Consider the following 27,231-nt stretch of genomic DNA (forward strand, 5'->3'; position numbering starts at 1 on the left):
CCATTGGGCATAGGGCCAAGATCAGTCCAGATCGAGAACGGTGCCTTCCTTTCCCCCAGCCTTGCAGGTGTGGTCCAGGAGTGGGGGTGCCTGGACGTGAGGTGCCCCCAGGGACGCACTTAGAGCCTGGAAGGTGGTCGGGTTCAGTGAGGTGGGTGGCTCAGCGCAGGAGCAGTAGCCACTGGCCCACCACGTGTGATGGTAGCTGTGGGATCCGACAACCTGCTGTCTTGAAGGCATCACTTGGGGAAGGGAACAGAGTCACTGGAAACCCTTGAGCAAACAATCTCTCGTTTGGCATTGGGTCAAGTGGGCAGTGTAGATAGCTGGGGTGACTGACGAGTATGACCACATGACTGTGGTCAACTTGAAAGAGGTGATGAAAGAGAGAGGAAGGAGCAGAAGAGAGAAGACCTGATTAAGATCCTGTGTGATGATGACCGCCTGCAAGATCACCTCCGCACGTGCAGGCAGAACCCGAGGGGCCATCCTCTGAGTGGGACTTGTGCAAATACCAGCTGCAGCTGGAAGCTGAGGAGCGCAAGCTCAAGCATGACCTGGAGCTGAAGCGAATGGAGATGGTGGAGAAGGAGGCCCAGCACCAGCACAAAGAGGTCCAGTGCCAGCATGAGCATGGTGGCCAAGAGGCCAGGTTCAAGTGCAAACACCATCTCGCAGTACTCAGGATGCAGTCAAACCCTGGAGTTGCAGGCGCTTAGCGAGCCCCAGCTGCTCCCTCAGGCTGAACACACCAATCTCCCCTCACAACAAACATGGAGATGATCCAGAAGCCTTCCCAAAACAGTTTGAAAACCATGCATGCCAATGAAAGCTGGGAAAGGTCTTGAGCATATAACTAACCTCGTCTCCCGAGAGTGTTTGTGCATCACAAACTGTTGGGGACCAGGCTGTGACCAGGGAGCCAGCGAACAGGGACTGCCAACAGGGGATCAGCTTGACTGCAGTTCACAGGCCAGGCATGGGCAGGAGCACGTGGGGGCTTATGCCAGAGACTTCAGGGAAGTGAAGGAGGAGGGGTGCTACTATGGGGTGGTGACACGGAGCGCAGCCAAGGCCCCTGCCCTGCTGCTGCCTCCGGCCCGCAGCTCCTGTGAGGCCTCCACCCAGACAGGCCCCTTGGATGGGTGGGCAGTGCCCTGAGCCCTGTCTGCGGGGGCTGCCTGGCGGGACCTCTGAGGCCTGGGGGTAGCGTGGGGGCCGGGAGTCTCTTGCCTGTCCCACCTGTGCCCGGACTGAGGCCCTGGAGGGGCAGGTGAGGGGGCTCCAGGCAGAGGTGAGCAGGCTGAGGGGGATCAGGGCAATTGAAGAAGGGATTGATGGCTACTTTCATTCTCTGCAGGATAAGGGAGGAGCACCAGGAGGTATGGGGGTGGGTGGGAAAGGGGCTGTGGGTTGGGAGTGAGGGGCACCGGCAGGGCTGGGGGGGCAAGGGGAAGGGTATATACCCCTTCCCCCACCCAGGGGTCTGCTTTCTTGCAATTGCAAAACCCTACCCTTATCCCCGCCTTGTAACAAACCTCCCTCCCATTTTCCCCCTCTCCCTCCCACTCCTTGTGCCCAACATCCCTCCTGAACATAAATTATATTCCCTTCTGCTCCCCATTCCCACCTGACCCCATCCCTCCCATGCCTGCACCCCAACCCCCCACAAGTTCCCAGTCTCCCCCAGCCTGAGAATGGTATTCGTGTCAGCTCCTTGTCAGGATGCTCTCATTCGGGTCTGACCCTGCTGCCTCTAAAGAGGCGAGGTAGGCGCCTCCTCTTTTTCTTGGCTGCAGCAGACAATGGGGAGGCACGGAAAGCTGGCTTTCTTCTTTGGCTGATGTCTGCGTTCCCCTGGCTGTTCATATAAGAAAGCACATTTGCTTCCTGTGGGAAGACTAGCTCTGCAGAAAGAGAAAAGCAAAGAAGCGTCGAGTGATTGACTCTGGATAGTAGCACTGCAAGCAAGCATAGAAAACTGGTGAGCATTCAGAGGTGCATGCTGGCTGGACACATGCCACTTAGAAGTCCAAATAAGGTTCTTTAATTTGGTTTTTACTAATTATAACATCTCCTTTCCCACCAGCAAAAGTATGAGAAGATGTTGTACCGTCCAAAACTATGCTTCTGGAAGTCTGATAACACCAAACTTACCTGTGCACTACATGAAACAGTTTTCTGGCTCTGAGATCATTGACTACAGACAGTAGCATGACGTATACACACAGGGCTGTACATTTAGGTTGAAAGGCAATCATTTGACTTGCTTCCTTAATGCATCATTTCCATGTGTGGTTTTCTACAGCTTGCATGTGTTGGGTCCTTTATTCAACAAAAAGGTCAAGGCAAATTCTTTTCCATTCAGCTGAAATAACCCCTTTACCTCATCATTAACCAAGAGCAGGGATTGAACTTTGCCTTTTGGCATCAGAGGAGATTGCTGCTCCCTGAGCTCACAGGTCCCTGTCTGCTAGCAATGGGAGACAGCTGTTTTCCAAAAAGGTGCCTGTGTGGGGAGGGGGGACACTGGGGTGTTGGGTTGCTGGGTCCCAGAGGCGAGCAGAAAGAAACCTGCTCAACCTGGCTTTCTCCCCTCCCTTTGCATCCTCCCTCTCTTCACTGGCTCTGAAAGAGGGCTGTAAATCCAGTGCAGGGCCTGATACTGCTGCTGATTTGATGGTGATGATAGTTTGACCTCGCAATGGTCAGGGATTGATGGTAGACTCTCCTCCTGCCACTCAAGATACTCAGCAGGCTTAGGGCTTGCCAAACACTGCAAGTACAATGCCTACAATCCAGTAGCCCTCTGTGAAGGTGAAGCTATTCTGTGGGTGATGCTCTGGATTTATACAGTGCTTTCCCCAGTAGGGTCTTTGACCATAAGTCTGGCTTTTGGCATGACAATAGTTCAAATAAATAGTAAAGATTAGCGTGGGCATGCAAAACCTCAAACAACTGGTGGCCAGGATCCCATGGACAGTAAGTTTAAAGGAAAAAGGAATCGGGGAATTTGGTTGTACCTTCGAGAGAATATTAAGGGCACTAGGATATGCCATCCCTGTGTAAGGAAGGTTAAGAATCACATCAACGGACTGGCTTGTCTAAACAGCAAATGCTTTTGTGACTTGAAACTTAACAAGGAATCTCTACAAATGTAGAAACATAGCTACAATACTACAGATGACAAGAAAGGAAAACTCCAGGCAGACCAAGGCACTGCAATACAGGTAGTCCGAGACACGCAAGCATCCTGTGAAGTTAGATGTCAAGGACCAAAGGAAGTGCAGGTCCATTACTGACTGGGGAAAGGGAATTAAAATTGCTCAATACGGAAAAGGCAATGTGTTTAATGACCTCTTATCTCAGTCCACATAAAATGTGTCCTAGAGGTCTCAAGGAACTGAGCATACACTTAGGAAATCTGCAGATGATGCCAAGCGAGGTAGGACAGCAGATGATCTGGAAGATAGGTTGAGGATTCTCAATGACCTTGACCAATTGGAAAAAATGGTCTTAAATTAATGAAAGGATAGTATAATAGTTACAGGAGTAGAGCACAAGCTAAATATGAGTCATCACTGCAATATTCTTACAAAAACTGATAAAGAGCAAGAGCATATGGGGCTGTATTAACATGCATGTTGTGTGCAAAGTAGGGGAAACCATTTTTCAATGATATTCAGCATTGGGGAGGCCTTAGCTGGAAAACTGTGGCCAGTTCAAGGCATCGTGCTTTACGACAAACAGATGAACTGGAAAGAGTCTGGAGAAGAGCAACAACAATGAGGAAGGGTCTAATATTGTCCTAGACAGGAAAGTTGGAAGACCTGGATTATGTAATCCTGAGAAAATGGAGGGGGTGTTAGAAATCTTCAGAAAGGGTTGTTACTTGTAAAGAGGATCTCTAGTTGTCTGTGATGATAGCAGGTATAGTAACGGGCTTCCATTGCAACAGGGGGCATTTAAGCTGGAAATGAGGAAATACTTCCTAACTCTGGAAGGTGGGGCTAGGCCCTGGGTGTCCTGCTCCCTGGATGAGTAGCCTTCCCATTAGCTTGAACATTAAAGTATGGGAGGGCCCTCATTCTCCTCCCACCTCTCCAATGAGCTTTTGGCCAGCCAAAATGTCATGACTTATAGTACGGCCTAGTGAGCGCATCTGACCTGTTCATGGCTCCAAACATGCTGAGCTGCAGCACAACCCTATCCAAAACGGCAGCTATGTGGCTGTGGCCACGCTGGTTAGGCACACAAGGTGAAGTGGGATATAGCCCTGTGACTCAGTTTACATGCACGAGGAAGAAAGGAGCTGTGCCCATTTGAAACATCTAGTAAACTTCAGTCTTCTCCAGGAAGTTATTGAAGTCAAGGATGTAATCACTCACAAGGAGACGGGACATATCAGGACAAAAAACGGCTTCAGCCCATACTTAACTAACTGGAGGAGAGGGAGGCTGTATTGTGCTGCACCAGAATTAATACCGTGATGCGGAGATTACACAAGTCATCACAAATTCCTGGTGCAGAGGTCGTAGATTTTTTTCAAGCAGGATGGATTTCAGGGAGTGGATCTGGACTGTGTCGTCCCTGTGGCTTTCTGGGCACCAGTCAGGGTACAGGTGACGCTCCCAGACCTTTCTTCTGTTTCATTTGGCCCTGACTTCAGACAGCGGGACACATGTCAGCGCTGGATCTCTAATTGTCAGTCTTCCCCAGCTGCACGCATGACATCCCAAAGGGGAGTAGAGGTGTGCTGACTCCTACCAGGTAATCAAGAGGGAGGTCTACTCCACCTGGCTATGAGATGAAGCACTGCACTATTTCTAAAATGGATTCATAGGCATGTTCTGCAAATATGAGGAGGATATTTGAACCAGCAAAAAGTTTTGCTCTCTTACCTTTGTGTTCTGAAATGACCTGCACAAGTTGGTAGTTTCCAGCTTCCTCCATGTCCAGATCATATTTTCTCATAATTTTTGAGATCACATCTCTAGTTGTGTCTTGGCTCGTTAACTGGAAAAAGCATTTTGCAGTGAAATATTTTACTTCCTTGTTTCTTGACATTTGTTTTCACTTTATCTATCTGGCATGTTGGTTTGGTGTCTCATCGCTGAGGTACAGACAGTGCACAAATGGAAATTACAGAGAGATGGAAATAGTGTTGTGCACAGAACATCCTAGCAAAGGGTGACGGTTTCTGTGTGTTTTTTACTCTACCAAGCTGCGTCTCTAGATTTGGTTTGTCCCTAGTGTAAAAAAGACCACTATGAATGTTGTTTTATTTTGCCTCTGTCTCTCGGAAATCTTTCATCGCAGCATGGTCACCCACACGTAGCAGAGTCTCAGAAGCCACTAGGCTGGTCCTATGCCATCAAGGCTTTACTTGCCTAAATCTACCTTGGGCCAGTGAGATGGCACAAGCAGCATCTCCCTCACCATGCATCTGGCCCAGGGTTTCCCTCTAAACGGTTTCCCTTTCACTGGAAAGTCCCATACAACCTTCTCACAAACAACTGGGAGAAACATGGGGAAAAGCAAATGACTCCAAAGCAGATAGACAACTGGCTCAGCAGCCACAAGCAAAGGTCATTCTGCCTGGATCCAGGTGGGAACGGCAGGAGGCTTTGAGTGGACTCCTACAGGGATCTGCCCTGGCTCCGCTGCTGTTCAGATGATTTGGATGCAGGAATAAAGAGCTTCCTGAGCAAATTTGCAGAGAACTCAAGACTGGGAAGGACAGCAAACGCACTGGGAACACTGTCTCTTGGCTGGGGATTTGGACTCGGGTGTGCTGATTGCTCTTGTTAGAACTAAAAAAACCTACAAGTTCCTGGGTTTTGCTTCTCTGCTCGGGGTCCTACCAAGCACCACATTTGGGATTGGACCTCCGCCTCCTTGCTTTAACTGTAGCAGGTTATGGTTCTTCTTGGTGTTTTGGGCACTGAGAATAGTAGTTGTCTGGGAGGTTGGTTTCTGCAGTATTAAGAATAGGTCAGACATAACTTGAGTGGAAAGGTTTAGTTAGGAATCATCCTGCCTTCAGCAGGGGGTTAGATTAGATGGCCTCCTGAGGTCTCTTCCAGCTCTACTTTTCTATAAGAGAAAATGAGGGGTAATACACTATGATATTTAGAAGTATATGCCCTTTGGGATCCTAATTTTCTAGTGCTCTACAGCATCTTTCGGTGACTTGCCACCAAGCTGCTCTTCAGTGTATCTGTCTGCCTACCTGTGCAGACACGCCCATTCATACAAATGGCGTGCATGGTTTCTTGGTACCTTAGTCAATGACTGAGGACAAGTGGTGGATATTATCCAGCTGAAAGCCCAGAGAAAAGTTTGGGAGGTGGAATGTACTTTGACTACTAAAATAACCATGTCAATTCACCTAAGAATCAAGGGCATGAGGTGGCCCCTAATATTTCAAAGCTTTGTCTTGGTGTGAATCAGAGCAGCAGAGAATTTACATGTAACTTGTCATCCCGAGTGAAAACACATCCTGTAATAAATCTACACAGCTCTTCCACATCACTTACCAGAATGCCTTTGTACACAACACCTTGACTGTTCGGCACTGAGCAGTGAATGATGTAGGCGTCTTCGTTCTTCTGGGAGTAAGGTGCAGACAGAGCAGATCAGAGGTGGAGGAAGGAGGAGGTGATGAACACGCGGCCATGGAAGGTACGCATGAAGGAGATGATGAGCATTCAGAGAGGTAAATAATGAAAAATAAATGAAGGGAAAAAGTCAGAAACATGATGGAAGCAGTAGGGATGAAAGAGCAGAACCAGAAGCAGGTATTTTGGGTCTATGCCTGGTACTTGAATGTTGTTAGTGGTGGTGTCCTACCTCCAGGAGTAACTTGGTTTGGTATTTGTAATGAAGTATTCATATTTAGTATTCCATCTACAACTAACACCCCTGAAACACAGAAGATATTGATTTTTGCCGTTTGAAATGGGTGTTTAGTTGGTCTAATAAAAGACAGCACTTTTAGCCAAAGAACCTTGTCTGCTGAAAGAAACGGTAGCATTCCTGACTGCGCAATGAGCTTTGCTCAGGAAGGAGCTCCTGCAGGGCAGATGCGCCTACTGACCTTTCTCTGCCATTACCTATTGGGCAAGGTTGTGATATGGAAAGTAATATTCCAAAACCCTGGAAGCTTTGCTTCCATCTTCTGCACTCCTTTGTGTTTACAGACTCCTCTGACTTCTGCCCAGCTGGGGAGGGATGCATGGGACAGGGGCAGGAGGGCAGGGGAGCCTGGGATGCGGGCACAACAGTGCGGGGAGTGGGGGATATGCCTCGCTGCCTCTTACCCAGCCAGGACGGATGGCAGGGAGGGGCACAATGCAAACTCAGCTTGCTCCAGGCGGAAGGGGGCAAGCAGTATCAGGGCATAGACCCCACTCCCCGCACTGCTGTGCCCACATCCTGTGCCTCTCTGCCCCGGCTGGGTAAGTGGCAGTAGGGCATCGCCCGCCAGTTGCCCATCTGGGGTGAGGGGGCACAGGATGCAAGTGCGGCAGTGCCAGGAGTGGGGGCTATGCCCTGCTGCTGTTTGCCCCCTTCCACCCAGAGCAAGCCGCGCCACCCCCAACCCCCTCCCCAAGTCCCACATCCCCCTGCCCCAGCTGGGCAGCTTGTCCCAGTCCCAGCCCCAGCCCCAATCCCTTCCTCACTGGGGGGGGCAGGGCAACTCAGCCGAGGCCTGGCCTGGTTTAGTATAGCACCATGCGCTTTTGGGTAGCTCTGGGCCACTCATGCTGTCACTTGCGGGTGCCCCGTGCCCCTCACGGGGACTGTGTGTTGAGGCGGGATGGGTCCTGTGTGCATGAAACAGGCCCCACCCGATGGCACGTGGTACCCATGCACACAGGACCTGGGCCAGCATGACAGGTGGTCTCCGGGAGTGGGCCCAGGTGATGTGGCAGAGCAGCGGCCAGTGCCAAGCCGCACTGCTGTGCCACATGGGGGGATGTGCCAGGAGGCCCCAAGTGCCCCAGTGCTCACTGCTGCTCCCAGTGAGCTGCGAGCTGTGCATGGGGGGCTGAGGTATTGTGGGGGTAGGCTATGTGGGGGAGCTGTGGGCCCTGCAGGGGGCATGTGGGCCTGGCAGGGGGGGAATGCTGTGGTCCTGGGGGCGGCAGTCCATGTGCTGTGTTGGGGAGCTATGCCCTGTTGGAGGGCAGAGGACCCACCCTACCTGAGCAGCATCCTCCCACAGTCCCCGCTCACCCACAGCCCCCCCCACAATCCCACCACACCTATCCCCACCCCCTGTCCCACCTCACTCCTGCAAGCAGCTGCTGGCCCCAGGCTCTATCTCCCCCTCACTGCAGATCTGGGAGGAGCTGGGCGGGCTTATTTTGCCCCAGATGGCACAACTTGCCCCACACCAAAGGGTGTGGCCAGGCATTTGGTGAGGCAGAAATCCCCGGCTCAAATACATGCCGCTCCTATTTGAGATGCTGCAAGCACACATGCTGCATGTGTGGACGTGCCGTAAGGGTGCAGAGAGAAGTGGAGCTCCCAGCTCTAACTCAGAATGATTTTTGCAAAGCGTTCTGAGTTCCTACATTGCCCGAGACCAAACAGAAGTTCACTGTTGGTCTGGAGGGGTGGGGATCTAGCTGCCCGCTGGGAGCCTGCAAGCAGGTTTCCACAACAAGGGCCAAGCTCTGTGCCAGTGTTGGCTGTTTCAGAATGGGAGTGGGGAAAGGCAGTGGAGGGAGCTTGTTCTTGGGGCTCTGCAGCTGGTGTTGAGGGGTGGAGTGGGTGAATTGGAGCCACCCCACTTTGGGGGGCCTGTAATACACTGGCCACACTCTGTAGCGGGGGCTGAAAAACCCTAAGACTGAACTCCTGCTCCCTTGCCCCCCTCCCATTCTGAAAACACCCACAGGTTGGGAGCCCCAGCAGACACACGTTACACAAGACACTACGTTTTGAAACATCTTTAGCTGACACCACATGCAATGAGGGGCCAGATTTTCACCCAGTGGGCCATTTAAGCTGTTTGCAGCCGTGCACTTGTGTTTGGTCACAGCTATAAACAGCTTTCTGGGGGACAGGAGTAAACAATGCATGTGGAAATTCAATTTTCACTTATAAGACAAATATTGGCAATTCCTCATCCCCTTTTCATATTGAATACTTTGAACAAAAGGTTCTAGACCATACCTTTTCCTGAGGCAGGTTCCTGGGCTGGTCCCCGGGCAGGTCCCTGGGCTGGCCCTTGGGCTGGACTCTGGGCAGGTCCCCAGGTTGGCTCTCGGGCAGATCCCAAGGTCGGTCCCCCAAATGGTCCTCAGGCTGGTCCCTGGGCTGGCCCTCAGGCTGGTCCCCAGGTTGGTCCTCCGGCTGGCCCTCGGGCTGCACCCCGGGCTGGACCTCGTGCAGGTCCCTGGGCTGGACCTCGTGCAGGTCCCCTAGCTGGCCCTTGGGCTGGTCCCCAGGTTGTTCCTCCTGCTGCTCCCCGGGCTGGCCCTCGGGCTGCACCCCGGGCTGGACCTCGGGCAGGTCCCCAGGCTGGCCCTCGGGCTGCTCTCCAGGCTGGCCCTTGGGTTGGACTTCGGGCAGGTCCCAAGGTCGGTCCGCCAGATGGGCCTCGGGCTGGTCCCTGGGCTGGCCCTCGGGCTGGTCCCCAGGTTGGTCCTCCACCTGGCCCTCAGGCTGCTCCCCAGGCTGGACCTCGGGCAGGTCCCTGGGCTGGTCCTCGGGCAGGGCCCCTGGCTGGCCCTCGGGATGGTCCCCAGGTTGGTCCTCCGGCTGCTCCCCGGGCTGGCCTTTGGGCTGCTTCCCGGGCTGGACCTCAGGCAGTTCCCCGGGCTGGCCCTTGGGCTGGTCTCCTGGCTGGTCCGCAGGATGGTCCCCAGGCTGGCCTAGATACACCAGTTTATTTTGAGCTAAATGAGGTGAGTGAAAATGGCTGTACCAGCCTTAGTTATGTATGGATAGTTTATGAAAAGAAGCCACATAAATAGAATTTTAACAATTGTTCACAAAAATCAGCTCTCTGTCCTCCATTTCTGATTCCTTCCCTCCCCAGCTGGCATCTCCCCTCTCTCTCTCTTTATCTTAACTCAGTAAAATCAACTCTAAATCTTGTTCTACAAGATGTTAACCTCTTAATTTCCACTGGCATTTCCCCTATAGTCTAACTCATTGACACTTCTCAGTCAAGTGAGGTGTCTGTCACTCAAAGTTTAAGAACCTTTTTCAAATATTACTACAAGAAATAAATGCAAGAACAAAACCCCTGGAAACTTCTGCTTGCTTTGAACAAGAGTTGGATCGAAACATAGACCTGAACATTTTCTTGGCCCACTGGAACCAAATCCAGGACAGAACCTCATTAGACACCTATTAGCAACCTTGGAGATATGAATGTTTTTGGGGCTGAAGAAAAAGTTGGCCGGGGAACTCCCTTTTTGAGGGATGCAATGCATCTTTTATCCACCTTTAAATGCCTGAGTTTATCTGGCGGTGAACCCAATTCTAAAATAACACCTTCTTTCTGGAACATCCACCAGGTCAAGTTTATGGGGTTAAAATACTGCTTTGCTTTTGTATCCTCTATTTCATATATCATTTGCTTTCACTTCTGTGCCAAAGCGAGACATTAACACATTGCACCAGGTCCAAGAAGCATACCCAGCAAGTGATTTGCCACAGGAAAGTTTCTAACTGGGTTAAGGACCGTGTGTCAATTTGACGCTGGACATATAGCATTCTTGTATTGCCACAGCTCACCATTGTTTCAGCAGGTCTTTGACCTGGAATGTAAGTTATTTCTCTGTCCTTGGAGGTCAGAAGCCCATCGCTCAAAGAGGAAACAACAGTCACACGCACTTCCTGTGCTATGGTGGTCACTAGCAAGACATGCTTCACGACAAAAAGGCTTTGCCTGAAGCTGCCTTTGGTCAGAGCACGGTAACACCTGATGAGATTTTTCTCTTTGCAAGGGGAGAAGTAGGTAGAGAGCAGCTTTGGCCATACTTCCAAGGTGCTGAAAATGCAAAGGCAATTTGCCTCTTGGCTGCTGCTCTGACTCTTGTGCGCTGGCAAATTCTCTGAAATGCCAAGTTGCCAGTTTCCAATCCGCACGACCAGGCCTGTGATTCCCCACTGCAGATTTGTATTTCTACCCACTCTTTACCCACTCTCCCAGGAGAGATTCACCAGGGACAGAGCCAGAAAAACCCAAAAGTCTACAGGGCCTGATCCTGTCGTGTAAGTGATATCAGGATTAGGCCCTGGCAATATAATTGTTGCTAACATTTACCTCCCAAAATGCAATTCTTTAGTGCAGTTTCGGAGATGATGAAGTGATAGCTTGAAAAAAAATATAACTTACTCTCATTTTCTGCTTCGTTTTGAAACTGGTGGAGGAGGTGTTTGGCCTCCATTTCCATGTCACAGCCAGGGACGTTCTTGTTCAGGTGTGCTATTACTTTCTGCAGTGTGTGGTACTTCGGCGGCTCTTTGAAATCTTCAGGGCTGAAGTGCAGCCAAGTTTTCAAGAAGAAGATGATTGGACTGAAAAGAAATACATTGACAAAATCCAGTCATAATCAGTCTTTGTAACAGTGATATTTGTCATTCAAACTTGTATAAAAAGATGAATCTATTCCTTCTGCTATGAGCAAGCAAGGAATTCTGATCTGGGCACCTTTTTCCGTAATCCTGGTCTAAACTCACTGACACACATTTTACCACTCTTAATTACTCATCAAACTAGTGAATGAACACTGAATTGTAGCCTCAAGATGCAAAATATAGGACAATTATAACTATTTTTAGCGATATCACCATCCTCCAATTTGATCTAGTATTACAGCAAACAAAGTAAAAGAGACACACGAAAACATGAACATCCTGCCCCAAACACAACCTTTACACAACACACAAATTGCCTGGCTTTCTCACTTTCTACTTTTCTTGCTTTCTTTTTTTCTTGCTACATTTGGGCCACTTTCTGCAGTGCTTCTCTCCTAGTGTCACACAAAGAAGAAATGCCTACTTGAGTGGGTAAACTTCTGCTAAGTCACTACCACAGCTTTTGAGGTCTGCCAGTCTCTCCCCTTGCTCTCCCACAGACAGGCAGGAATAATGCCCATTCTCCTGTACAGACATGATACATAGGACCGTAAGAATCACAATCTGGCTCAGAGCAGAGGCCCGGCTATCTCACAACACTGTCTCCACAAGTGGTAAGGAGCAAATGTTTTGGAGGACAAGTAGGAGAAAGTGAATAGAGAGATGCATCCTCCGTCTCGATGTTTGCTAAGTCACCACGCACGTGGACATCCCTAAGCCCTATGACTGACAGCCCCAGATTGACAACTTTCGAAAGGGTAGTTGCAATCTTTTCCTGAACCTGGTTATAGTACTGGCCTCCACAACATCCGGGGGTGATGTGTTTCACAAATTAGTGAGGTGTGGAAAAGTGCTTCCTTTTGGTTGTTTCAAACCTGGTGCCTCATCATTTAATGAGGTGGCCCTAAATTCTTGTATCAGGAGACAGTAAATACAGGTTTCCTTCGATTTCTTCTCTACACGCATTCCTGGAGCACGGCACATCAGTCACATTTGCATAATGCAAACCCACTTTACAATTCATAGATTCATAGATGTAGGGTGGGAAGGGACCTTGTAGATCTGCTAGTCCGACCCCTGCCCTGGCAGGAGAGAAAACTGGGCTCAAATGACCCCAGCCAGGTAAACGTCGAGCCTCCTCTTAAAGACCCCCAGGGTAGGAGCCAGCACCACTTCCCTTGGGAGTTGGTGCCAGATCCCAGCCGCTCTGACTGTGAAGCAGTGCCTTCGGATGTCTAGTCTAAACCTACTCTCTAGCAACTTACGGCCGTTATTCCTTGTTACTCAGGGAGACCCTCAGGGGAACAAGGTCTCTCCCAAACCCCGCTGGTCTCCTGTAGTAAGTTTACAGATGGCCACCAGGTCCCCCCTCAGCCTTCTCTTGCAAAGGTTGAACAGGTTCAGGTCCCATAGCCTCTCCTCATAGGGTCTGCCCTGCTGTCCCCGGATCATGCGGGTGGCCCTCCTCTGGACCCTCTCCATGCTGTCCACGTCCCACCTGAAATGCAGCGCCCAGAACTGGACACAGTACTCCAACTGCAGCCTGACCAGTGTCGCATAGAGGGGGAGGATCCAGCTGTTCCCCCATCCCCCACATCCGGGCCACTCTTCCCTTCCCCTCCCCCACACATCTGGATTGGGTTTGCCCTGACCCAAACTGCCCCTCCCCATGCATCCAGATCAGGACTGGGACCAAGACTGGCTGCGGCTCCCCGCTGCAGTTTCCAGAGGCTCTGATAAAGCCTTAAGCAAAGTATATAGGGGATTAAAACACATCTGTTCCAGAGTGGGCAGTAGCCTCAGGAAGTCCTGGTTTCCAAGGCCATTACTTTAGCCACTAATTCATATTTCTTCCCAAGTAAACCCAAAGACAAGCAGGTTATTCAGCACTTTATTAACATCAGACTTAGAGATAAGATCGAGCTTCGACCATCTCAGGTCCAGACTCAACAGCTGCTGCTTCCCAGAACATGCCCTACTCGCACTTCACAACCCCATAGCCACCCAGTTAAGAGGATTTCCCGATGGTGGGACTGGTAGGTCAGATATTTTATAGCGTGTAATGGTAAGTATTAATAATCATTTTGTAGTGTGGTTTGAAAACCTGTGGCTTTCTCTGTAACACCCCCCTGCCAGAATGTCTTAGGAATGAGCAATGCTAAACTTCGGAAAACTAAAAACCCTATTCATGAAACTTTGTAGAAAGGTTGTTTCTGGGAGGGAAGATGCTGTGTAAGGGCTTGGAAGTTAGACTCTCGTCTTGGATTTACTAGTCCTGGGGTACTGACGAGATGGCACACGACAGAAAAGGATGTGGAACTTGTTTTTTCCCAAAAGAAATGAAAGAATTGAAGCTACTTGAACCCTTGCTTAAATCTAATCATTGACAAGCAAGATCATGGGAGTTAAGACAATTTACTTAATGTGGGAAACTGTGTTAATTTACTTGCCGGAAGCTGTGCTAGCACTCTTATAGAGAAACTCAGAGCCATACACTCACTGCCGAGAGCTGAAGGGAGTCAGCGGGATCAACAAGGGGGGATCAAATATAATCTTTCAAGTCCTTTATACTGCCAGTGCATACCAAACCTCAGAGCATGCAGATGACAATTTATAGATGTGCTGAGGGAAGGTTCATTAGACTCCTGCCTCTTAAAAACTAAGTAATGGTCCGTATGGAACTAGAGGCAGAAGAAGACATCTTCTTTTTTCATTTAAGAAAGGTTCAGTTTCACCATTTTGAGCATCCAAATGTAAACACAATTTAAAAATCCACAAGGATGAATGATTAATCAAATGAACAATTAACCAATGCTTAAGAAATTCCAGCATGTAGGATTTGGGGGACAGGCACCTGCATGCACACAAACACATGCACGCAGACATACACACATACATGCATCACATGCAAGCACACAGAGATACAGTCATGCAGAAACATGCATGCAGATACATGCACACTTGTGCATGCACAGACACATGCAAGCACACACTTGTGCATGCCAAAGATGTGTGCACACACATGCATGTACACATGCACGTGTGCACACAGGCACATGCATGCACAAACACATGCTCACAGACATACACACATGCATCACATGCAAGCACAATCAGGGCTACATCCCCCCTAAAGTATGTTGGCATTTCCAGAATAGAAAATGAAATCCACAACAGACAATAACATGCATATTTGCATAACATGTGGTGAAAAGAAGCAAGGGCAACAAGCATGCTTTGTTTGTCCCCCAGAAATTATTGACCCCAAAATAAAGGACAGTTTCTGTTCAGTTTTGGGGCAGCATCCCAGTCTGTGTCAATTAATGTAGGCATGATACAGTGAATTGTTTGCTGATACCAATAAGGATGGCTCTGTGTGCATGTGTGTGTGTGTGTGTGTGTGTGTATATATATATATAAACATATATATATATATATATATGTATATATAAATATATATGAAAGATGATTAGTTTTACCACATCCCTTGAATCCTGACTGAGGTTTTGCTGTACAGCACACTTACTTCCCGAGGACTGCCCTGGAGTCCGCTGAGAAATCTGGACTTTCATCTCCTCTGCAGCTCAAGGTCTCCAGCTTTCCATGCCTAAAAATCAAAATGGATATTTTAGAGAGTTATTTAAAAACCAAGCGCAACATACTTGGAAGGGCAGCACCACTAGACTCTTCAGCACCACTAGACCGCACAGCCCATCAGGGTAACAGGACCAGCAGGTGTGATCAGAGATCACGACGGACAAGAACGTAACTACGCCTTAGTAAAATGTCCTTGTCATATCCATTTACGTTCTTATCACTATTCTGATTAGTCTGCAAAAGCACAAAAGAGCAGCAGGAAAACCACTCCCCAAGTCAGAGAGGAAACCAAATCTGGCCAGTTTGGGGGGACAAGGATCACGTTGTGACCCTGAGCAGAGTAAAAGATGTGAGAGGTTTCTTCAGAAATCCCTGCCTTTCCCATAATTACTGGACTATCATGGCTACATCACGCTTTCACTGAGACTCAAATAAAATGTTTTTTTTCTAATAGTGAGGCTGGACAGCAAAGCGGGGATCTGGTTAAATGGAAGAGCTAGATTAGCAGACCTTGTCGTTGGAAAGGTGGGAGGGCTTGGAAGAAAGGAGAAGACTGCATATAGATCGGTGATAACTAGACCTGCTCCCACCCCAGGGCTGCTGGCTTAGTCCAGCACCAAAGAGAGGCTGTTACACATCGGGTGCATCTACACGTGACATTAAGGCGAGCCATAAACTCTGGTGCACTTGGCGCCAGAATCAACTGCTCCCAGGCACAGCATCTGCACGTGCACCCAGGACCACAGCACTTTGTGCCAGGGCAGAAGAGTCCCAGGCTGAAAGGGAGCATCAGTCCCAGTTCGGGGGCAGCACTGGGCAATGGAGGGACTGGCCGGGCACGAAGGTGCTACAGAGTGGAGCGAGGAGGCAGGCAGCCCCTGTAGTTAGCACCCTTGTGCCCCAAGGAGTCTCTTTCTACAGGACTTTGGTTTAACATAATTTCTTCTCCGGCTGTCAGCCCACCCTCATCCTGCTGAGGACCAGATTGAGACTGCCCTTTGGGGAAGGGCTGCTGTGATAAGATTTCCCCTCCGCCCCTCATGTTCTCCATACGCGGAGAGGGGCTGTCGCATTTTCTGAAGTCGTGAGAGTATTGAGACTGCTCTCGCTGTTCACTCTCAGATGGATATCACCTTTCAGTGGCATATCACTACAAAGAGGACAGGAAGGAGGTCAAGTCTTAGCCCTGTCCCCCTCCCTCTTCTGCTTCCTTCTACACCAGGGCATTTCCAGCAACTAAATGGTACAATTTGGCCCACCCTTTCGTGTGACATTACATTAGAAGAATTAGTTGCAAAATAAAGATGTTAATTATTTGCTGCTAGGAAAAATAGAAGTCTTCTTAACCGACTGTTGTAGGGAAAAACTTGGCCATTGCAAATCTATACATATTAAAGGCTGCCCACATTTTCCATTGAAATATGCTTGTGGGAGAATTTAATGCTGAGACATGGTGCCTAATGGTATGCTTTATACCTGTTCTGGAGACCACTGCTAGGGGCAGGAAGGAGGCAGGGCAGGGTGGCACTGAGACAATAACTTGTTCAGAGAGCTACAGACTTTTGTTGGCCTTCCTCAGACACTATGAACGGACTTGCAGAGAGCAGGGGGACGAGATAGAAAGGTCCTGATCCAGCACAGGCCGATTCATGCAGCGAAGAGTTACGCAGAGGGACAGCGACAGCCTGGATTTGTTAACTCTGGATTTTCCCAGCAGTGTGTTGAGCTGTTTGGAGGACTGCTTGCCTCCAGCTGTCCTCTCTTTCCACTAAGGAACCAAGCAGTCCAATTTACTTATTGGTCTCCTTGTTTGAGGAAGTACTCAGCTCTGAGGAGGCATTTTCAACCCTGTTTCAACTGAAACACTGACTTTTTCAAGCTCGTTAGAAATACATGCATAGCATTAACTTCTTAAGTATGCCATCTTCAAAACTATTTGAGATCATTTCTTGCAACGTCCCACCTCTAAAGGCCATCACAGCTTCCTCCACAGCTCTTGGCTCTTACCTGCTGAGGAGCATTTCTAGGACCTCACCAGGAGAGGCAAAGGTCCTGTATGTTGCGAAAAATGTATGTATGTTCCCAAAATCCTCCAGAAGAGCATCTACATTTTTCTGCATGACCTGTGAAACAAAAGAAGAAAATCATGACATCAGTCATGAAACAAGCAGTCTCCCCGCTCTGAAACTCGGGGAGGGTGGCAGTGGTGCTGGGTGGGGGGTCGGGGGGCTATGGTGAATTTTGGAGTGGCTGCTGTCCTCCATCCCCAGAGCCCTACTGGGGCCTCCATCTGCCCCCAACCCACGGCCCTGTCCCCTTCCTCCACAGACTTACCTGCAGCTGCAGCTGCTGCCTCCATTGAGCCTGCAAGGTCCTCCAGTCTCCGCTGTCAAATAGCTGCTCCTGCCCTTCCAGGCTGCCTCCTCGGGGCCTCGGCTCTCGGGTGCGGAGGCGCTGGAGGAAAGAAGGCAGAGGGATGCAGCTGCACCCATAGTCCTCCTCCTGCTCTGCCCTGTTGAGGAGTTCAAAACCTGGTTAATTGGAAGTTATTACTTCCAATAGCGTAAGGAGCCAAGATGATTAGGTGTTAAGATTGATAGACTGTCGAGTCGGAAGGGGCCACGAAGGATCATCGTGTCCGACCTCCTGCCTCAGCAGGAAAGAGGGCCGAGGTCAGAGGACCCCAGCCAGGTGCCTATCTAGCCTCCTCTTGAAGACCTCCAAGTTGGGTGAAAGCACCACCTCTCTTGGAAGCCAGTTCCAGATTCTGGCCACCCTTACTATAAAAAATGCCTTCCTAATGTCAAACCTGAATCTACTCTCCGCTAGTTTGCACCCATTATTCTGAGTTACTCTCTGGGGTGCTCTGGTAAACAGCGCATCACCAATTCCCTGCCATCCTCTCTGATGAAGTTATAGGCGGCTTCGAGGTTGCCCCTCAGCCGTCTCTTGTAAAGACTGAAGAAATCCAGATCTCTCAACATCCCCTCACAGGGTCTTTCACAGAGACCACTAATTATGCGACTGGCCCTCCTCTGGACCCTCTCCAGGTTCTCCGTGTCCCTGCTGAAGTACGGCACCCAAAACTGGACACGGTACTCCAGCTGCAGCCTGACCAGTGCTGCATCGAGCGGGAGCATCACCTCCCTCGATCTGTTGCTCATGCATCTGCTAATACACGACAAGGTGCGATTGGCTTTGTTGATGGCCTCATTACACTGCCGGCTCATGTTCATCTTGGAGTCAACTGTGACTCCAAGATCCCTCTCAGCCTCTGAGCCACTGAGGAGGTCATGCCCCAACCTGGCGGTGTGCTGGGGATTCCTCCTGCCTCGGTGCAGTACCCTGCATTTATCTTTGTTGAACTCAATCCTATTTTGTTCCGTCCATTGATCCAACCTGTCCAGGTCAGCCTGTATCTGCTACCTGCCCTCCAGTGTATTAATTTTTCCCCATAACTTAGTATCATCTGCGAACTTGCAGAGGGTGCTTTCCATACCCTCCTCCAAATCGCTGATGAAAATATTAAATGACACCGGTTCAAGGACCAAACCCCACGAGACCCCACTGCCCACCTCCATCCGGGCCAAGAACGACCCGGCTACCCACACTGCCTGGGTGCTAAGCACATGTATACCTTTCAAAAGAAAACAAAAATAAATCAGAGAGACAAAAACAAAAATAAATCAACATGCATTGTGCCATTTCTTTGCACACATCAATCGTGTCCCGATGAGTGTGCACATGCAGTTTGTGGTACTTCAAACCCGTTTCAGGCCCCATAGACCACACGTGGCACACATGCACTCCTTTGCCATGCTGCAGATTTATAGTGTGGTGCCCAAATTTGACACTGGGAGCTCCTGGTGTCAAAAAACAAAAGAAATCAAAGGTGGCACAGTGCACATGGCACCTACGTGTGCTGCCAGAAACAGAGCCTGGCTGGACAGAGCTATGCTCTGGCACCTGGGCAGGCTCCAAGCAGCAGGATTGCTGCCACTGCTGCCCTGGGAGGCCCCAAGTCAAGTTGCTGGGGCCAGCACAGCTGCTGGCTCCAGCCTCCCACCCGCACCCAAGACAGCTTGCCCTGCACCAATCCCATGTGGAAGGGCTTGCACCGCAGCATAAAGGAAATTTATGTCACCTCTATTTTTGCTGTGGCAACCGCATGCCCCTGCATGTGGAGACACACTCCTAATGACTGTGCCCTGCTTTTATATCCATGCATCGTCATTCATCCTGAAAGATTGCAAAGTGCTTCCCAAAATACAGACTGGACATACCACTGACCTTCGGCCACCCCCGGCAGATACACAGACACGTAGCACACCTGATAGCTAGGGCCTGGGGGAGAAGAAGGAGGGGGAACGATGGAAAGACGTTATCCAGGGGACAGGTCTGAAATGACGGGACGGTCTCTCCAGGAGTGAAGGACTAGTGCTGAATTATGTGCACAAGTGACAGGGGAACCACAAGCATTGCAGCCAAGGTGGCAGAAGATCCATGTCAATGGGAGAGGGAGAAGTTAAAAAGAAAATGCGAGGATCATTAACTTAACTTCATTTCATCTACTTTACTCTGTGTCCTCTGAGCTGAGATATGTTGAATTAAGTTTCAGGAAGACTAAACAGTGGTGAAGATTTCCGTGTTTTGCATTTACATTGTAGGCAGGACAAAACACTTCTTGCATTGCAGGGAAATGAAGTTCTAGTAACCGCTGTCCTGATCATCTTTTCTCATGTGAGCAATGGTCTGAATTACCATAAGGGGGTAACATGGACGGGAGGGAAACAGCCTGTGCCACAGCAACCTGGAGAGGAGGAGTCCATGAAAAAACCTCTCATCCAAACTGCTGGAAGATGTGAGATTCCCCCAGGATTTATAAAGTAGAGCTTTGCGCCTAGGCAACACTGAGAGGATGACGAATTAGAAATGCCTGCCTAGGACACAGTATGTTTCTGTCCTCGATTGAAAATCTCCTGCAGCATCTCATGAATGAATACTGTTTTCCTCTTAATGGCATATAGTCTAATTTTGATAACTGATAGATGAAATGTATCATTCTTAAGACAAAAACCCTTAAAATGAAAGCTGAAGAAATGGATACAGAAGGTGAGCACAATATTGCTGAAAGCATGCATTACTAAAAGCAAAATGCAAAAACTTTTCTATTATTTCAGTGAGTCACTATGAGCTCCTATACGCGGGCAGGGAGCCTGCTCTGACACGCTGGAAATGCAGCACGTGGGAGCAAACTATATGAACCGAGTCTGCCAGAGCCTGGACATCACCGCGCTCCAGCAGGCAGTAGAAAGACGGACACCCAGAGTTAGTCCAATGGTATTAATACCACAGGATTCATAAAGAAGAATATTTCAACTTAGTGCCGTGGTCGTGTGTTTTAGAAAGAGGAATTGTGTAAAGAAAAATGGGGAAGATCCTAAAGTTAAAATTAAATAAATGTATATCCTTACTTTAATTTCAAAAGCATGCCATAATGGAGACACGGACCATGAGCACACTGCCACAGAGCCAGACCTCTTAACAAAAAAAGGAAGCAGGAAGGCATGAAAGAAAAGTGTTATGATATTAAATAGCAAGTTTTAGGAGACTGTTTGCATCAACTCGTTTAGAAAATGGAAATTGAAATCCAAAAGAAGCCCACAGAGCCTGAAGTCCAGCGTGAGAAGGGGAGACCAGGATGTTACGTGGGGAGCAAACTGTTCGTCGATTCATGCACTGTCAGGCCTGGAAGGACCTTGTCGATCCTCGGGTCCACCCCTGCACCAGGCAGGACAAGACACAGGGGGTCAAGTGACCGCGGCGCGGTGACATTCCCGTCTTCTCCTGAAGATTTCCAAGGGAGGTGACTGCACCCCTCAGGGTCACAGTCAGGGCGGCCAGGATCTGGAACCAGCTGCCAAGGGAAGTGGTGCTGGCTCCTACCTTGGGGGTCTTTCCAAGGAGCCTGGATAACTACCCAGCTGGGTCACATGAGCTTCAACGTACCAGGGCTCATATGAGCCCAGTATTCATTCCTGCCCAGGGCAGGGGGTCCGACTCGATGATCTGCTCGGGTCGCTTCCCACCCTACATCTATGAAGCTATGAACCACCACTGCGGGGAGTTTCTTCCAGGCTGGACACCCAATTAAACACATAGAAATACATTTTTAAAATAGATTAAAGCAGGAAACTTGGAAAAGAAACAGTGCATCGATGGGACTACTAAGGCATTAAAGGAGAAGAAGACCCCAAAGAGGACCCTTCAAGGCTATCATCCAACACAAAACACTTTAATAATCAGGTTTTGCTTATGTAAATCCCCCAGAGTCAATGGACGGCAACCAATGAAACTGGAAGCAGAATTTAGGGGTCAGTTCAAGTACCAAAAAAGCCAACAGAAAAACTGTTCTTGTTGGGTTGAGCCCTCAGCCCTTTTCCTCAGTGCTCAACCAGGGCCAAGTTAGCCTCAATAGCATCTTCTCTTTCCCTAGAATAAAGAGGGGAAATGAAAATGAAGTAAGGCTTCATTGTCGTCTGCGGGCCTCAGGGGATCTTTTCTGGCCCTGCCCCAGAGCTCACTCCACCGCTATGCACAGACACCTGGCTGGGCCATCTTCTTTCCAGTGCAGCTCCCTGCCCTTCCCCTCGCCATGAAAACAGAGTCGTTACACGGAGATGGCATTATCACATTTAACATCACGTGCTGCTGTCAACAGCGACAGGAGTGTTTGATCACACGCACTACTCATTTCCTTACCACACATTGTGAAGATCTGCTGAGCACTGCATTCTTCAAGTAACACCTGAATCTCTCAAATTCGGCGAGGCAAAAAGAGCGTATAACAGTGAGAATTGACATCTCTATTTGATTTACCTTCCTGTGTCTCCAAAGGATCCCATGGTTGTATCCTGGGATAACAAGCTCTCCAGTTTTCTGTAGCTGTATGAAAGAAAGAAGGAAGAGCATGTTGAAACCACAACCAGTAATTCCCAGTTACTTGATGTCTGGAGTGAGGGGCAGCATCATGGCCCGGGGGGCAGGGTACTGCAGTTTGGGGGTGAGGGGCACTGGCAGGGCTGGGGTCAGTGGGTTGGGAGTGAGGGGCAGCAGCAGGGCTGGCGGGGGCTGTGGCTTGGCACTGAGGGGCAACAGCATGGGCAGTGACAGGGCACTGGCATGTCCCTGCCCCCACGCTGTCATATCCCCTGTCCCCCCTCCGCCATGTGACAGGTGTCCTGCATTTTGGACCTGGAAATATGGAAACCCTAAAGCAACCATCCACATCCTCACTGCCCCCTCTGCTGCACCCCTCACCATGCCTGCCCCGCCAAACATCATCGCTCCAAGCACTCCCCCCGCCTCCCCCCATGTCAGGCAAGCACACCTAGTCTTCAGTCCTTGGCTTGCTACTGGAGCGGACTGAAGTCATGTTTAGGAAAGAAACGAAAGCATAAAAGTGACAATACCCCCAGCCACAAGTCACCCACCCTAGGACTCCCCAAGTGTGGGTGCAAACACCCCCCTCATTTGCCCACACTTACCCTTGCGGTCAGGGTGATCGCAAGGACACGGGTGTGACCTGACAACAACCAGTGTCGGGTCGGGAGCAGTTGACCTGCTGTGTGCGTCTCCAAGAGCCGCACGGCGACGAGCCGGTTCTAGAAGGGGCCATTGTGATGCGTGTCACGTTCTCCGGGTCAGCCCACCTGCACGTCTCGGCCGTGTCCGGCCGCACCGCTGCATCAGCCACCGGGTGTGAGACAGGGCTTGGCTTGCACACGACCTGATGGTACTCACAAGGAGGGACTCCAACCAGGACTGGACCCTGCAAGGGTTTCCCTCCAGGGCACTGTGACAGCGGATGAGGAAAGGGACTCCAACAACAGCTCCTAACGAACACCATTTATTGTGTGTGCACAAGAACATACGGCCCAGGTCTATCTCACACGTGTTCCCCGCGGTGACGTAACCTCTATTTCTGTAGGCCGGGGGGCTCCCGCTGGCTCCCAGCTCTGAGCTGGGATGAAATACACTGTATTACTTGCTGCCTACTGTCGGCCCTTTGACGGTGTGGATCCTCCCAGTCTCTCAGCATTGCACCGCTTTCATGGGCAACTTCCCTCAGTTTCCCTTCAAGCCCTTTCCCCCTCTGGAGGGCGAAATGTTTAACCAGATCCGTGCCCTTGGATCTCCCTCTTCTGCCTTTGGACAAACAGCCCTTTCACCAGAGCTGTGTCTGAAGAGGCTCTTTCATGGATATCATGTGCTTACTGCGCCTTGAGGTAATGCTCCTTCTCTGCCATCCTCATTTTACCTTTCCTGCCTGCTTCCTTAACGATAATGGCGCTATCTCTTTCGTTTGGGATGAACGGACTGGAAGATGGACGTATCTTGGTTGACTGTTTTTTTTAATGTCATGCCATCCAAAGTACAGGTAGCACGTCTCCCCATCTGGTGGAGGGACTGGAAGTGGAGATAGAAGCAATGGAAAATGCTCCTGCCCCCATGCTGGTGGGGAGGGATATTACAGAGCTGGAGCATAAGCGAGCAGCGTGGGGAAACATCCTAGATCCCATCCGCATTGATGTAGTGACTCGCTGGCAGAGCAAGAAGGTGACGAGGGAAGGTAGGGAAACCGCCCAGAGCCAAGTGTTGTGCGACTGTGTTGTGAGATTAGTCCTCGAGAGCTCGATGTCTTCAAATCCATGAGAGGTGGCCATGGAGAGGATGGAGACGTGTCCTGTTTTCTTCAGCCACAGCAACAGACGCAGAGTAAATCAAGAATTGCAGCAGGGGATATTTTGGTTCGATATAAGACCTTTCACTCTATATGAGGGTGATTTTTTTTAGGTTTTTTGGAACACGGAAATGGGCTACCAGGAGAGTTGTGCAATCTCCATGCTTGCCAATGCGTACGAGCAGGGTTGATTCTTGGCTGGACGGGTTTGTAGGGCGTGCTCCTGCCTTGAGCAGGGGGTGACTAGACGGCCCCGACATCTCTTCCAGTCCCATAGTTGGTGATTCGATGCTCTCTTGGTGTGCTACTCCAGGGACAGAAGCAGCGGCATAAGAAGATTAGATAAATCCCTTTTGTCACTAAGAGTGAAATACAAGATACATTTGTTATAGTGGCTCCGTGGCCTTCTTTGGGAAAGGGAGGTGAAGTAGAAGACTAAAAAGTCATTTTGTGAGCTTGGGGAGATCAGTTCATGCAAACATTAAAAAAAATAACTATAAAGCAGTGCCCACGTGCTAACCACCTTGGATGTTGGTAGCGTGCTCTCATGACAAAATGTGAAGTCTCCTAGGTCTGAAGGCTGACAAAATGGTATACTTTAAGCACGGATTCACAGATTCACAGATGCTAGGGTGGGAAGGGACCTCAACAGATCATCGAGTCCGACCCCCTGCTCGGGCAGGAAGGAGCGCTGGGCCAGATGCCCCCAGCCAGGTGCCTATCCAGCCCTCTCTTAAAGACCCCCGAGGTGGGAGAGAGCACCGCCTCCCTTGGGAGCCCACTCCAAATTTTGGCCACCCTTACTCTGAAGGAGTTTTCCCTGATACCTAGCCTAAATCTGCTCTCTGTCAGTTTGTGACCATTGTTCCTTGTGTGACTCTACTTACCACAGGGGCAATGTGTAGGGATGCACGCATGTACACATGCCCCCCCTGAGCGTGGCACTGCACTCCCTACAAAAACGCACCGCCGACATTGCTGGCAAGGTCTCTGGGTGCTTGCTGCCCCCTGGTCAGTGCTCGCCACCACCCCCTACCCTCCGACCGCTGACAACACCAGTGCCGCCTGCGGGAGCTCCCGCTTCGCACCGCCACTCTCCCGCTGCCACCGTCGTGCTCCCGTCAGCGCCGTGGGCACGTGTCCTTCATGACACACCATCTCTCTGCACATGGGCACGCAGACACACACATATTCTCCCTGCCATGAACACAGACGCATACACATGCACGCACGCACGCAGAGACAGGTGTGCTCTCTACTCACTCTGCATGAGGACACATTAACACGCTCTCCATGCCATGAACACAGATGCATGCACTCATACACACATGCAGACAGGAGCGCACTGTAGGCACTCACTCTCTGCACATGGACACAGACACAAATATACTCTTCTGCCATGAACACAGACACACGTGCAGACAGGCACACGCACATGCAGAGGAGCGCATGCACACACACATGCATGTATGCATGGACATGCACGCATGCACACACAGCATACATGCACATGCAGGCAGGCACATGCAGACATGCACATGCACACAGGCACATGCATGTATGAATGCACACAGACATGCACACACAAATGCACATGCATGCACACGCACACACATCAACACACATGCACATATGCACAGACATGCACGCACATGCACGCAGACACACGCACATGCATGCACGCACAGACACATGTACACTGACATGCACATACAGAATGGAGAGACGCACACCCTCGTGCCCGCGTGCGGGAATATGCATGCACACACGCGCACACACGCAGGCCGGGGTCCTTGTCCGGCGCGGGCGGCCCCCGCCACCCCCCGGGGCAGCCTGGGCAGCGCGGCCGGCGGAGGCCCGGAGCCCCCGGGGTGCCGGGAAGAGCCCGGCAGGTCGCGGGCGGCGCAGGGCCGGGGGCGGCGGGGCGGCTGCGGCCGGGCTCCCCCTCTGCTCCGGCCGCCTCCTGCCCGGCCCCGGCCCCGGCCCCGGCCCCGGCGCTGCCCCGCTCCGAGCCCCGCAGCCGGCGGGCAGCAGAGGGGAGGGAGCCCGGCCCCGCGGGGGGAGCGCACGGGCCGGGCCGGGCCGGGCCAAGCGGGGCTGCGACCGCCGCCTCCCGCAGTGCCCGGCCCGGCCCGGCCCGGCCCGGCCCGGCCGGCTGCAAACGCCCTTCCCCGCAGTGCCGGGGGTGGGGGGTGCGGGCTCGGGCCGGGCTCCGGGTGTGGGCGCGCGCTGCCCCGTGTGCACCCCAACTCTTCTTGGGGTGGGGATCCCAGCCCCCAACGCTGCACATTAGTAGTGCAGGGCATCTGCGCGTGCGGGGTGTCCTGCCACAGACTTTGCGGGGGGAGGGGCTCCCCTACGCCGCTCCCAGGCCCCTTGTTCGGTTTGTCCAGGGCTGTTTGATGCTGATGAGAGAGAAGGCAGTGTAAATGCTCCACCGCTTTAGTTAAGGCTCCTTCAGCTTTGTCTCATGGGCAGTGCATGCAATTTAAAGAAGGGTTTTATGTTCAAAGCGAGTGGGGTGGGGAGTGCTGGCTGCGGGAGCAGGTGCGAGGTTGCAGCCCCCGGACCGGGCACGCCGGTGGGAGCCGGGGGGCGTTGCAAACTTCCCCCCGCCCCTGGCTGCACCCCCAGCTCCCCGCTTGCTGCAAACGCCTCCTTGCCCTGTCCTGCAGCTCCGGGACGTGGGGACAGACAGGCACAGACCCCGTGTTGTTATAGTGGAGTAGACATAGGTGCCTCTGTATACAAGGTACCGAGATCTGTATCTATATCTCTCCCCCTCCACCCATGTCCCATCCGGGTCCCAGTCCGAGTGCCCCCGGGCCGGACCGGGCAGGACGAGGTGGGCGCGGGCAGGCGGCCGTGGCGGAGCTGCGCTGCCCGCACCAGGCAGGTCCCCGCGTGTCCTGCGCATCCCCGGGGCTGGGCCGGGGCAGTGCGGGCAGCACCTCTGGTCCCTCTACACCCTCGCCTTGTAGCATCCCACCGAGACATGGTTGGCTTCTCTCTCTGGTCTGGTGCGTTCAGGGCTTTGCTTTTCTTTCTACCTCCTGTTTTACTGTGTTGGTGTCAACTGAAATAGCAGGTCAGGTCCTGCCCGTGGGCACGATCCGTTCTGCCCCGCGGTGGATTTTGTTGGCGGGGGTAGTTAGGAGCAGCTCAGGTTTAAATCTCAGGGGGGTTTGGTGGGTTTTTGGGAGCTGCTGGGAGGACCAGGACTGACTAGTACCACTGAGATGAGTTTTCTTTGACCCAGAGCTGTCATATTGAATGAAATAGTTTGA

General features: G+C 51.1%; 2 protein-coding genes across 2 annotated transcripts; both read right to left on the minus strand.

The window, feature by feature from the left end:
* Positions 1-1,678: 1,678 nt before the first annotated feature.
* LOC132249430 (ral guanine nucleotide dissociation stimulator-like) lies at positions 1,679-25,114 on the minus strand. Its single transcript, XM_059724539.1, has 9 exons — positions 24,981-25,114; positions 17,536-17,713; positions 17,209-17,324; positions 15,131-15,211; positions 11,363-11,544; positions 9,187-9,887; positions 6,540-6,608; positions 4,902-5,016; positions 1,679-1,907 (listed from the first exon to the last, which is right to left on the minus strand). Exons 1-9 carry the CDS (start codon positions 25,112-25,114, stop codon positions 1,732-1,734), a joined length of 1,752 nt encoding a protein of 583 aa, XP_059580522.1. The 3' UTR covers positions 1,679-1,731.
* Positions 21,762-26,893, minus strand: LOC132248313 (basic proline-rich protein-like). Its single transcript, XM_059721355.1, has 2 exons — positions 22,749-26,893; positions 21,762-22,146 (listed from the first exon to the last, which is right to left on the minus strand). Exon 1 carries the CDS (start codon positions 26,248-26,250, stop codon positions 25,300-25,302), a length of 951 nt encoding a protein of 316 aa, XP_059577338.1. The 5' UTR covers positions 26,251-26,893; the 3' UTR covers positions 21,762-22,146; positions 22,749-25,299.
* Between the last annotated feature and the right edge of the window lie 338 nt (positions 26,894-27,231).

The sequence above is a fragment of the Alligator mississippiensis genome, chromosome 1, assembly GCF_030867095.1.
Source record: "Alligator mississippiensis isolate rAllMis1 chromosome 1, rAllMis1, whole genome shotgun sequence".
NCBI lineage: Eukaryota > Metazoa > Chordata > Crocodylia > Alligatoridae > Alligator > Alligator mississippiensis.

Excerpts from the sequence above, each read along its gene's own strand:
- LOC132249430 (XM_059724539.1), bottom strand. The coding sequence starts at position 25,114 with ATGTGCAGAGAGATGGTGTGTCATGAAGGACACGTGCCCACGGCGCTG. Across the intron at positions 9,888-11,362 it reads AAACGAAGCAGAAAATGAGA|GCCAGCCTGGGGACCATCCT; the intron begins GTAAGTTATATT and ends TGGTGTATCTAG. Across the intron at positions 6,609-9,186 it reads GGAACCTGCCTCAGGAAAAG|AACGAAGACGCCTACATCAT; the intron begins GTATGGTCTAGA and ends TACTCCCAGAAG.
- LOC132248313 (XM_059721355.1), bottom strand. The coding sequence starts at position 26,250 with ATGCCCTGCACTACTAATGTGCAGCGTTGGGGGCTGGGATCCCCACCC.